We start from the raw sequence: 13536 nt of genomic DNA, 5'->3' as shown, positions 1-13536 counted from the left end.
TAAAGGATGTTTATCCCATGGTCAGGGCATCCATCCCTTGTGCCCCTGCTGTTTCTGACATGCAGCTTTGTTGGAAATATTTTAGAGCTGTTCATTTAAGGACACGATACAGAATAAAGACCAAAGACCGTGACTCAAACGTGACACATATTTAGTTCTTTAAGGTTTACCAGATGAGGCAAAGAGCAGAATGGCACACAAAGCAGCAGGAAATAGAAAAGTATAAAAAAAATTTATGCAAAACACGTCACCCACACATGCTAACACACACAAAGGCCTTTTGTAAAACATTGTTAAATTGGGTTGTTTTTTTGTTTTTTTTAAAGCTGATTTTATTCTAAGCCAAGAGCAGAAACAAGCTTTAAATGCAGATTTTAAAATCCTGGTGGATTACAGAATACTCAGGTGGTAAGCTTTAACATAATCTAAACCACAACCATAAGTGGAAATAAACAGAATTGCAGCATGAAGCTTAACATCACAACACCTGGTAAAAAAACTCATCTTTATTAGACATCTGCACAGTCTGGGATTGTTCCTTTTTTTTTAAATGGAGTCATAAGTCCACATTAAAGACGTCCAGAAGGAAGAATGGACTTAATGTTCACGTGTTTTGAACATGTTGTGTTTAGGCACAGAAAAAGACCTATAAAACTTAACAACTTACAACCAAAATGTTTTCTAATCCAGTGTGACAGGCAACACGTCTTTAGGACAGCGGCCCACCGTTCAAGGGATTATGGGCCGTGTGAGAGCAGTTTGGCTGGCATTTGACTCTCCACTTTGCTTTAACGATTACTGTTAATACTGTTGCAGCTTGGGGAATTGGAAGAGTCGACTTGATTGTATTGCTTATTTAACTGTGTTGTTGCATGCTTTCACATCAAGTGGTTCTCCGTGACTGAAACAGGCCTTCAAATGCCATCAACAGGCATGATGTGAAAAATTTTACTTGTTATGCAAGAGGTGTGGGATTCTGGAGTAGAGGAAAGCGTGTGCAAAAAAACAAAATTTAAGCATAAATTTAAGTTTGTTCCAAAGGTCACTTATTTCCTTCTTTGTGATTATCAAGGGAAGGTTTTGTAAAAGATCTGACTGAACCTCCAGAGGCTTATAGCCATGATTATACGGTAATGAAATAACAACTGTTAAAAGTCCCGTGCTTAAGGGCTTTTTGTTTGTTTTTTTCATAGTGTTTTTGATGACTATTACTCATTGTTAAATTAGTCACAAATATAGGCAGACACAAAGGAATTAACAGCCAACACTGAAGTTCCTCTGAGCGTTACCAAAATTTATAGCCTCTTTGTTTTGGTTTTTACAGCCTCCAATTTTAATTCTGTGGTTTATTCTCAGAGCTTAGCGCTGGTTACTTCCAGGCACAGGAAGCTCTTTCCAATGAAATGGCTGTTAAAAACAGCAACAGACAAAAATACTGCACACCACTTTCTCAGCACCATTCATAGACAAAGCAGTTATTTGCAAGAGTTTTTGAAGGCAAATATGCAAATGTTTCCCTGCCCATTCATCATACCTCATAAGATGAAGTCTCCACTGTGTGTATTATGTCCAACTTTATAAAAATGACTAAATGCAAGTTCCAATAAGGGTTTTCTGTCATGGGAAACAGTTGCCCCAAATTGTGATTCATTTCTAAATCTAACCTGCTGTCAATAAAAAATGAATGCTAATATCAGCTGGACTGCATTCATGCATTACATCTCTACTTGCACAAACATGCATCGTACTGACTTATGATATCACTGTACACTCTAACCCTGTCCATCTGTAGAGAGGTCTCATGTGGGATTAAGAGGGCATTCATGCTGCAGGCATTTTAGTTGATGTGTTCTTCTAACCTTCTGTGGAAAATACAACATGCACATGTTGAACAGAAGATGTGTTTTTCATCTCGTTAATAATATTGCTTCAGAATGCTAACATAACCGCTGGAGTTAGAAATAACAAAAAAGACCCATAATGATATGACTTTTTAGCGTGCTCGGGCTTGTGTAATGAAGTGACTTGTCAGTGTTCCTCTGCTATCACCCGAAGAATGTCTCTCCTGGGACTCGTGGGGCAAAAGCAGGCTCAGCCAATCTCCGCTGCTACAAAATGACACAATATTAACTGGCCTTGAAGCTGCATGACCGGCAGCATAACCACTCCAAGGATCAGACACGAATCATTCAAAATCTGTGACTCAGTGAAAAACAAACAGGCCAAGGACTCCAACAAAGAGCTCACTGGACAAAAGGAGATATTAGAGGAATGTGTGTGTGTGTGTGTGTGTGTGTGTGGCCACTTCATTATGTAAACGCTGTAAACACTAGGTTGGACCTCCTTTTGCCTCAAGAATTGATTTAATTCTGGAACCTGGAAGCATTCCTCTAAGATTTTGACTAACATCTCTTAGCTAACTAGCATCAGTGATGTGCAGCAGATTTCTCAGCTGCACATCCACGATGCAAATCTCCTCCTCCACCACATCCAAAATGTGCTCTGTTAGATTAGGATTTGGTGACTATGGGGGCTGATTGAGTACAGGGAACTCACTGTCATGTTTGAGGTGATTGAGCTTTGTGACTTGGTTTAATATCCCGTTGAAAAAAGTCATCAGAAGACTGTGGTCATAAAAAAATGCGCATGGTCAGCAACAATGCTCAGGTAGGTTGTTGTAACTGTGCTACCAGCATTCTTTTCTGGTCCTATAATTTCAAATATTGCAGCAGATATCAAAACTCAATTGGCCAGATAATGTTTTTCCGCTTTTCTGTTTTCCAAATTAGTGAAACAATACACACTGTAGCCTGAGTTTCGATCTGTTTCACACTTAGATGATGTCAGTGGTTATTTGAGTTACTCGTTGCCTTCCTATCAGCTCAAAAGAGTTCAAGCCCACTAAAATCACTCTTCACCCTTCTGATACTCAGTTTGAACTTCAGTAGGTCATACTGACTGTGTCTGCATGCCTAAAGGAACCCAGTTGCTGCCATGAGATGTGTTGATTAAATATTTGCATTAACAAGCAGTTGAGCAGGTGTACCTCTTCTTATCTCTTCTTCTTTTATTCACATTTAAAGCATTTAGTAATTTATTTTCAGGAAGTGGCATGTTGGTACAGTTTACTTGCAAATTTTCAAGCTTGGGACTTTTAAATTGAGCTTCAAAATTATTTATAACATTTTATTTGAAAACAAAATGATCTGATCTGTAAGAAAAACCTATACATGTTGTAAGTCATTTTCCTGCTATTTATAAAAGATATTGCTGTTTGTGGTACATATGCAGCCAAGCCTGAAGGGAACTTTGCATGACCATTATTATAATTTGATGATTCAATTAAAGACTCATAGGAGTACTTCCCAGATTCAGTGTGTTCTGAATTAAAGAAAGGATTGAAGGAACAATTTTAAATTATGAAAAAGTAACCATGCTGTTCTTATATTACTGGAAGACATGGAAAACTGGTTTAATACAAAGTGAGATTTCAGAGACGTACTTTGTTAGCTTTTCTCTTTTGGTCCATTAGTATTCCTGGCTAAAGTCGAGTTCATTGATAAAACTCAGTTTTCCTGAGAGTCATTCTAAATAAGAATCACATTATTATTATTAAATATAAAATGCATGTTTTTCATGCTCAGCTTGGTCCACATGAAGGCCACTTTCAGCAACAAAGTAAAAACAAAAATGATAGTAATGTGATTCATAGATTTCTGAGCCTCACGATGTTTGTTTTACAGCCCTGAAACTGTCAATTCAATGGCTGTGTGGGAAATCCAAATAAAAAAATTAAGACCAAAACTTTTTTGGGCGATGGGGCTTGCATGTACAACTTTGCCTAGTGGTTTGGCAGAACATTGGCTGAACATTAAAACATTGAAACCGAAAATAAATGAATAAATAAGTCTTTGCCAAACTGGGATTTAATCTGCTGCTGTGAAACTTGGCTTAACATCAGTATTCTTTGGAGATTTGGCTGAGATTTGGAGATTTTGCTGCGATTGCACATTTCTTTTCAGTCTTTTAGCTTTCTTTTTCTCTTCACTGTCTCAAGCCTCTTTGGTCCTGTTTAAAAAATCACTTCCACCTCTCTCGAAATTGTCTGCCTTTCTCTTTATCGTTCCTGTGCCCTTCTCTCTTAGCTAATTAGCATCAATGCAGGTGGTCACGTTTGTGCTGCCATTAATAAGGAGAGAACTCAAAGCAGGTGGCGTCAGCTGAAACTAATCTGACATTTATTGGTCACAGGTGTATAAGTTACAAGATACGGTTTGACTAATCAAGGATTTTTATGTGTGGCATCTTTTAAGAATTAAGCAAAGCACACCATCAGGGAATGCTCTTGAGAGTAACTAAGCTTTTTTATAAATGAGGATCTCATGCTTTAACGCGAGGCCTCAGTTCAAAACATCACCACGTCAAAACCCACATTGGTGCTATTAACATGACTTAAGATTCGACTTTGACTGTGCCTTGGTGTTTCTGTGTTACAGGAGATGGGAACCCTAAAGAGAGCAGTCCTTTCATCAACAGCAGTGCAGCCACTAACATGGATAAGAGCCAGCAGTATGATGGCAATAACATGGCTCTGTTTGAGGTGGGCGCACTCTTCACTGCTCTGTAATATAGGCTGCTGTCCTTAAGTGGTGTTATTAAGGCCAGAAATGTGACTGTATATGCTTTTAAGTTGAACTTTGCATATATTTGTACTGCACTATAGGAAGAGATGGATACCAGTCCCATGGTTTCCTCCCTGCTCAGCACTCTGGCCAACTACTCCAACCTGCCAACGGGCAGCAAAGAGCACGAAGAGGCTGAGAATAATGAGGAGGGGTCACGTCCATCTAAAAAACCTGTCAAGGTACAGTATGTTATATATATGACCTATTAAACTTCACTTTGCAGCAACAAAAACAGATTTAAAAATGTCAAAATACTGTCATATAATATGATTAGAAAATATCATAAAACAGTGAATTCTTTACTATTTATATCTATAATGTCAAACTCCCTACACGTACGGATAATAAAGGATATTTTTATGACCACAGCGGACAGCTCATTTTATTGCTGAGGTGCTTTAATTAATGTATCAACATGAAAATCATTAGAAATATAGGACACTGACTGCATAATGTGTTTACACCTGTTTTTTCAGGTTGTCCATTGATGTTTTTTGAAGCATAAATTAATTTAAAAATCTGCCAAAAACCATGTTTAGAGAATTAAATACAGGCTGGTGAAATCACATGGTAAATGATGGGAGTTCTCATAGTTTAACCATTTTATTACAATAGTAATGTTTAAATACAACTGACTATGGTTTATTCATTTAAATTATCAGCAAAAGTTCACAGTAGAGTCTCCATATTTTTCTACTTTCTTAAATTGAATCCAAATCTGCTTCCACTGTTGTGTCGATCAACACCTCGTAAAAAAAACGATATTGTTTTGTTGCATTATGAACACAGGAAATAAGCTTTAAATTGCATCAAAACCTTTATCATCATTTTATGGAAGATTGCAAAAGAAAGCATCAAGGACACTTTTTAACACCAGAGGTGAAATGGTCCAGGTGGTATTAAATTATAATGTAGTAAATTTATGTTTACCTACAGATGTTTAAAGGTAGGCACACTAAAAAAAGGAGTAACAAGTCAGGTTTTTACAAGAAACAAAGAAACAATTATGGTGTAAGTAAATTTAGGGACTGCATAAATCATTTTAATTAGTGTGTAATTTCATAGCAGTTTTGCAAAGACACAAACAATATTTCCTCATCTTACATTTTAAAAATGCTGCACTTTTTTAGAACCATACTATGGAGTCGATTAATCTTGCCTTTTTACATCTTTATCTAATATTCATTATGTTGCTGTTGTTATTGGATTGTCATTTTATTGTACTTGCATAAATGTGATAAGGACTGTTCTCCTTACAAGGCAAAATAAATGCCATCAAAATTTGCAGGTCTATGTAACATTACAACGATGTAGCCAAGTCTAAGTTCATATTTATTTATTTCACAATCACTGTTTAAACCTAACTTTCAAAAGAAGTATACAGGAAAGGAGTGTCTTCTCCTCCTAAGTGAAGCAAGTTGATAATATGGCCCAAAAAGTACACTGTACTTACAATATAAGTCAGGGAAATATTGGTTGTTTTTCCAAAAAATTGCTTAGAAATTGCAAAGCACTTAAAATCCCTTATGCAATACTTAAATTTACTTACATTATAATTATTTCTTTGTTTCCTGTATAAACCTGATATGTTGCCCTCTATTGTAGTGTAAGTTCAAAATATTTGTAGGTAGATATAATTACAGGTGTGGGATGAATTATGGAGTGTTACTTTTTTTTAAAGCTGTTTTTCCCACAATAAATGTAATAACAGAATGACTGAACAACAAACTTATTAGCCAGAAAAAAGGAGTTAGTGCACTTTTTATCATAAAGCTTTTAATTTGTTATTTTGTTTTGTGTATTTTCCAGGCACCTCAGCTGGGCACTCTAATGGGAGTGTACTTGCCGTGTATCCAGAATATTTTTGGGGTAATCCTCTTCCTGCGGATGACATGGATGGTTGGGATTGGAGGCGTCTTTGGCTCGTTTATAATCGTCTTCATGTGCTGTTCTACAGTGAGTAAAACTGCAGGATTTCCTGCTCTGGGGGCGCTCTGAGCCTCGCCGATCTGACTGCTGGCTGTTCAGCGTTCAGCATTAATCAGTCAACTAAAGGCACTCAGCCTATCAATCTGGGAAAAAAGTGGTTTTGCAAGCATTTATAACTGATTACCGAGATATCACAACTCTAACATCAATGACAGGAAAACACTGAATACCTCCTTACTGTGCATCCATCTGTTGGGAACTATTCATGTGGATATTTGTCACATGCAACCTACCTAAACATTGTTGCAGACCTATAGATTGTATAGAAAAGATGAATGCAGCCACCGCTGGTTGTTATCATACTGTTTGTTTGGAGCCAAGCTAATTAGTAGCAATAACAAACTAAAAATAGCAGAATTCAACTCACCAAAACTTTAGTGCAGTGTCTGTACCACAGAGAAAGCAATATTAGCTGTAAAATAGTTCCCCTCAAAAAGCTCCAGAAGGCACTAACACCACAAATGTTGATGGCTACAGCTGCCCGTGAATTAAAGCTGCCACACCCCTAACTTCCATCCATCCATCCATCTTCATCCGCTTTATCCGAGGCCGGGTCGCGGGGGCAGCAGCCTAAGCAGAAAGCCCAGACCTCCCTCTCCCCAGCCACCTCCTCCAGCTTATCCGGGGAACACCAAGGCGTTCCCAGGCCAGCCGAGATATAATCTCTCCAGCGTGTCCTGGGTCTGCCCAGGGGCCTCCTCCCGGTGGGACATGACCGAACACCTCACCCAGGAGGCGCCCAGGAGGCATCCTTGTCAGATGCCCGAACCACCTCAACTGGCTCCTTTCGATGTGGAGGAGCAGCGGCTCTACTCTGAGCCCCTCCCGGATGGCCGAACTTCTCACCCTATCTCTAAGGGAGAGGCCAGCCACCCTTCGGAGGAAGCTCATTTCTGCCGCTTGTATCCAGCGATCTCATTCTTTCGGTCGCTACCACAGCTCGTGGCCATAGGTGAGGGTAGGGACGTAGATCGACCGGTAAATTGAGAGCTTCGCTTTTACACTCAGCTCCCTCTTCACCACGACGGACCGGTGCAGCGTCCGCATCACTGCAGCCGCAGCACCAATCCGTCTGTCGATCTCCGCCCCTTCTCCCATCACTCGCGAACAAGACCCCGAGATACTTGAACTCCTCCACTTGGGGCAGGAACTCATCCCGACCCGGAGTGGGCACTCCACCCTTTCCGGCTGAGAACCATGGCCTCAGATTTGGAGGTGCTGATCCTCATTCCCGCTGCTTCACACTCGGCTGCGAATCGTTCCAGTGCGAGCTGGAGGCCTTCACCTGATGAAGCCAACAGAACCACATCATCCGCAAAAAGCAGAGATGAGATTCTGAGGCCACCAAGCGAAAGCCCTCCGCCACTTGGCTGCACCTAGAAATCCTGTCCATAAAAATTATGAACAGAACCGGTGACAAAGGGCAGCCCTGGCGGAGCCCATCACCCACCAGGAACGAGTCCGACTTAACTTCATATAAGCAAAATCCAACCAGTCAGTTATTTAAAAAAAAAAAAAAAAACAGTCATTATAAAGAGGGAAACTATGCTTGGAGTCCCAAAACACTTTTGTACCAAGTTTTAAACATTTTTAATATGCCAGTCTGTGAGAACTTACTGGGACCCAGCCTCAAGTGGCCAACACTGGAACTGCAGATTCTGGTCTTTCAGGCGGAGATTCTGCTGCTTGTGCAGACCAAGCAGATGCCATGTCTATGTCCAGGGGGGAGCTAGCAAAATATTAGGCTGGTGGCTTTAATATTGTTTTTGATCAGTGTACAACAGGCTGTGTGAATGTAATTTTCATTGTGCAGCTGCTGAAGGTGACATAGTAAATCCTGATAAACGGCATTCTGCCAGTAAACCCACTAACAGGCTTTTAGCACCATATTTCTCCCTGTATGTGGGCTTAATCAACAAAGGGGGGCTTAAAATGTATTACATGAAATGTTTTTCAAAAAATTACAGAATGAAAAAGGGAAACAAGTTTTTTTAAGTAAGGAAAGACACTGACCATTGGAATCTTACTATGATTAGTTTGTGTCTAAAAATAAGGTTTAACAAACCTAAATAGATGGGTTGTCTGATTTTCGCCAGCACTTTGTTGGAAGTTTCAGGGGCGTTAAAAAGACATGTCTGGATTTCATTTGATTTCACCCACACTGAAATTACTAATAGATCATGTCTGGGCTTTATAAATATAACCTTGGACTACTAGTTGCTGTAGTAGTATGCTGTTAAACTCTAATATTAAAGAGTTAAACTACAGACAAGTACCGTAAAAGTGTATCTAACTACCGTGGTCTGCTGTAACAGACTGTAACTGAAGTGACAGTATGTGGCTAACCAGTCATTCCTGTGAGGAACGGTTCAACGTGATCAGATGAGTCAGACTTTTGCACTGCTGGATGGTTTTTTTTGGGCGGGGGGGGGCTTCCCTGTCAGACATCCTTAATTTGACTTGCCCACCTGCTGCCTTTCAGAGTCCTGTAATCCCCCCCTGTTGTCTGCTGCTGTTTTCAGACCATGCTCACAGCCATCTCCATGAGTGCCATTGCAACAAATGGAGTCGTGCCGGGTGAGTGGATATCTGAGGGCATGCATTAGTATGTTTGTGTGCAACAGAGCGGTGCACTGAGCGCTATGTGTGTTTGCGACTCACAGCTGGAGGCTCATATTACATGATCTCTCGCTCTCTGGGGCCCGAGTTTGGCGGTGCTGTCGGGATCTGCTTCTACTTGGGCACCACTTTTGCGGGTGCTATGTACATTCTCGGCTGTATTGAAATTCTGCTGGTAAGTCGATTGAATTTTTAAATGACAGGTTTATATTGCTTTTCATGTATTTTTCATATACCTGCAATATAATAACAGGAAAAGCGCAGCTGGAGCTAATAAAGGCTGAATTCCAGTTATGTTAGTTTTGGGGTCCTGTTACTGGTTCAGTCTTGTAGCTAATGTGTTAGTTAAGTGAAAGAGATCCGTTATTATTATTTTTTATAGATGTGTTTTGGCCTTTATTATTTTTATGACAGGACATGAGAGCAGACAGGAAAGCGGGACAGAGAACAGAGGGAATGACATCCAGGAAATTGTTCAGTGGGAAATCAAATCTCTGCTCAACCCACTGAACTCTATCTGTACCCCACGTGTTGTTAATTTGGTTGTTTACACCTGTGATCTTCTGGCTAAATTGTCTTCAAACGTTGGCTGTAAAACAGGAATCATTAACGCACAACATGTTCCAATAAATGATAATGAAAGGATATCAGGCAATAAGGGGACAGAGGGGGGAAAAGCAAGGTTACTCTCCCGCTTTAAACTAAATAACTCACATTCACACAGTACAGTAATTTTTAACCCAGTGAACTTTTTTTTAAATGTGTTAATGTATTTTATTCTCATTGCTTTAGTGTGTTTTCTTTTCGTTATTTCCATTATTATGAAAATAATACAAATGTGCTTTGAGGGGGTAAATTGAGTTATTGAAAAAATAATGCAATTGAGGAGATTTGGTGGCATTTTCCTGTTTCTGCATAGCAGCTGTTATGCACTCTTCTGACTGACTTTTTGCCAAACTGACAGATGATGTGATTTCTCAGGAAAAAAAACATAAACCTATAAACACCGACTAGCCTCATGGCACAGATTCAACAAGATGCTGTGAACATTTCTTTGAGATTTTGGTCCATATTGATATCACAGCATCACACAGTTGCTGCTGATTTGTTAGCTGCGCATCCAGGATCCAAATCCATTCCACCACATCGCGAAGAGTCCAAACAGTTTGAGATTTAAGTCTTCTGAGATCCTGCTGGACATAGCAATCAGAAAATGGGAATACTGTCATCATTTATAATGTGACATGGTCCATTCATTTACTAAAGTGTGTCAAAAAATACTTGCACTATTACAGCAGCAGCAGCCTGAACTTTAATACAGGGCAGGTTGGATTGATGTTTGCATGTTGCTTTCATGTTGCCCAATTCTGACCCTAAGATCTCAGTGTTGCAGCATAAATCAAGACTCATCAGACCAAGCAATGTTTTTCCAGTATTGTCCAAGTTTTCAGTTTCCTGTTCTTAGCCGACAGGAGGAGAGGAGACACCTGTTGTGAAGCAGTTCAAAAATTACTCAAGTCACCATTTTTCCCCATTCTGATGCTTAGTTTGAACTTCAGCAGGCCATCTTGGCCATATCTACATGTCTCAATGCACTGAGTTACTGTCATGTGATTGGCTGTGTTAATACACAGTCAACAGGTGTACCTAATAAAGTATTTACAACATTATAATGATAACGTTTTGCTTTTTTAGAACTAGAAGGATAAATAATAAAATGTATTTTTGATATATCACATGACATTGTTTTTTATTAACCATAAAATAAGTTGCATAAACATATTTATATGTAGATTCTCTACAATACTTCTGCAAACTTTACCTTATTCTTCTCACCCTCTCTAACCCTCTCTTCCTCCACTGATTTGCCTCTTTCAGATTTATATTGTTCCCCAGGCAGCCATCTTTAAGATTGAGGGCCTGGAGGGCCCAGAGGCAGAAGCAGCATTGCTCAACAACATGCGAGTGTACGGCACTATTGTGCTGAGCTTCATGGCACTGGTGGTGTTTGTGGGGGTCAAATATGTCAATAAGCTGGCACTGGTCTTCCTGGCCTGTGTCATACTTTCTATTCTGTCTGTCTATGCTGGAGTCATCAAGACTGCCATTGACCCCCCTGTGTTTCCGTAAGTGACTCTTTATTGACTGGTACAAATCCATAATGATGTGGAATTTTCCTACGTGACAGGTATGCCCTGTGCTGGCTGTCTTTGCAGCGTCTGTCTGCTGGGAAATCGAACTCTTCTTTCTAAAGGATATGATGTCTGTGCAAAGGTCATTGAGATAGACAACGAGACTGTCACCACCAAACTGTGGAGGAGCTTTTGTGATTCGGAGTACCTCAATGCCACTTGTGACGAATACTTCAACAATAACAATGTTACAGAGATACAAGGTATTCCAGGGGTCACTAGTGGCATCCTGGCAGGTAAATTCTTCAGTGTAAACCACCTTCTGTCGGGTTCTTGGCCAACCACAGTTCAGTATGTATTAAAGATTAAATTCCTAAACTTGGTCTCTCTTTCTCTCAGAGAACCTTTTTGGTAACTACCTGGAGAAAGGGATGATTCTGGAGAAGCGTGGACTTGCATCTGACGTGGATCCAGACAGTCCCACAACAAACTCAAACCGCTACGTTCTAGCAGATATCACCAGCTTCTTCACTCTGCTGGTGGGAATTTATTTCCCATCTGTCACAGGTTAGTCCCAGGCAGGCACGCTAAAGAGGTCCATTATGCTTTGTTTTTTTGTTTGTTGTTTTGTTTGTTTGTGTGTTTTTTATCAAAGGTGTCTGGGAAAACTCCTCTTGGTTCAAATAACTGCATGTAATATGCACCAGACCCTGCAGTTCTCTTAATGCCTGCTCGGAAATGTTAAAAATTGTTTTGGCTTTGTCTAACCACTTTAATCACTTTCCTGCTTAGCAGACAGCAGTTTCTACTCTTAACTTTTCCTATGGGCACCACACAAAGTTTTGTGGTAAACACGGTCCAATTTGGCATTAAGGAGCCAGAAAGTTTCCTCAGGGGTTGGTGGAGACAGTTTACTTTGTTTTCAGGTGTGAGAGATGGTGGTTGCAAATAAATGTTAATGTTTATTTTTATGCTTGCCGGCTGTATAAATGGGAAAATATTTGCTTACAAGTTCTTCATGCCACTTTGTTGTTGTTTTTTTGGTGACCTGTCAGCCTTGAGTCCACAGTTTGTTTTTGCTGCCCTCCAGTGGCCAAAGAAAACAGCACCTTTAACATGACTGAAGTCAGTAAAGTGCTTAGTATTCCATAAAGGGGGATGTTAGTAATGACCTTTCTCACGCTCTGTTTTATGTACATATATCGTTTATATCCTCTGAGAACCTGAGTCTGATCATTGTAATATTATCAAGTCAGAACTCTCCCGATTATTTAACCTTCTGCTCAAAGGTATCATGGCCGGCTCCAACCGCTCCGGAGATCTGCGTGACGCTCAGAAGTCAATCCCTATTGGCACCATCGCAGCCATCAGCACCACATCAACTGTGTGTATCCTTCAGTGAACCAAGGCCGGTTAAAAATAAACATAAATATAACTTTTCACAAGTTATCGTTACCTTTTCAGTGATGTGGTCCTTATCAGCTTTTTTTACCCAGACATGTCGTGTGTGGTGCTGTTTGGTGCTTGTATAGAAGGAGTCGTCCTAAGAGACAAGTAAGTCTACTTCTATTAAATTTAATTTTGGACCGTTATACTCAGAAAATGTTTGTAGTTTGAGGTTTGTTTGTTTTTTTAAAGACAAGCCTTAATATTATTGTAAACTGGGCACATGTGTGACAGCAAAATGTTTGACAGGCCCAATAAAAAGTCAGAAAGGAAGAATGTAGGGAATTACAGACCTGCACAGGTTGTTAACAATTTTAACAAATGTGTAGCTTCAGTTTAATAATAATGCATTTCACTATGTGCAGCAATAAGTGAGTACATTACTAGGGATGGTTCTGACATAAACGGTAGTAACCAGACCGAAAAGCAGCGCACATTTCGGTGCTTTATTTCGGTGCTTTTTTTCCTGAGCTGTGATACACTTTAGATTCTAGCCAATCATTTTACGTTTCCGAGGATAGTAGGCGGGCCCAGGTACGTACGTTCTTTTAGAGCAGAGCTACAGATTAAAAGTGCCCAAGGCGAAGCGTCAAAAGTCTGGCTGTACTTCACAGCAAAAGATGCAAACTCAGCATTACACTTTACAAAATTCAACATTAAGCGCA

The 13536-nt window shown here is 39.9% G+C and overlaps 1 protein-coding gene across 1 annotated transcript in view; it reads left to right on the top strand.

Moving 5' to 3' along the window:
* The window catches only part of slc12a5b (solute carrier family 12 member 5b), a 46751-nt gene that overhangs the window by 25113 nt on the left and 8102 nt on the right, over positions 1–13536 (top strand). The window contains exons 3-12 of the mRNA XM_039604930.1: positions 4497–4600; positions 4724–4864; positions 6495–6641; positions 9197–9251; positions 9338–9468; positions 11172–11419; positions 11510–11721; positions 11825–11992; positions 12715–12813; positions 12922–12979. Of these exons, the coding sequence (XP_039460864.1) occupies positions 4497–4600; positions 4724–4864; positions 6495–6641; positions 9197–9251; positions 9338–9468; positions 11172–11419; positions 11510–11721; positions 11825–11992; positions 12715–12813; positions 12922–12979 (1363 nt within the window). The remainder of the gene's footprint in view (positions 1–4496; positions 4601–4723; positions 4865–6494; positions 6642–9196; positions 9252–9337; positions 9469–11171; positions 11420–11509; positions 11722–11824; positions 11993–12714; positions 12814–12921; positions 12980–13536) is intronic.

Source organism: Oreochromis aureus, linkage group 20 (genome assembly GCF_013358895.1).
Source record: "Oreochromis aureus strain Israel breed Guangdong linkage group 20, ZZ_aureus, whole genome shotgun sequence".
NCBI lineage: Eukaryota > Metazoa > Chordata > Actinopteri > Cichliformes > Cichlidae > Oreochromis > Oreochromis aureus.
Note: the sequence above shows the minus strand (reverse complement) of the source record. Positions and strands in the feature narration are given on the sequence as shown.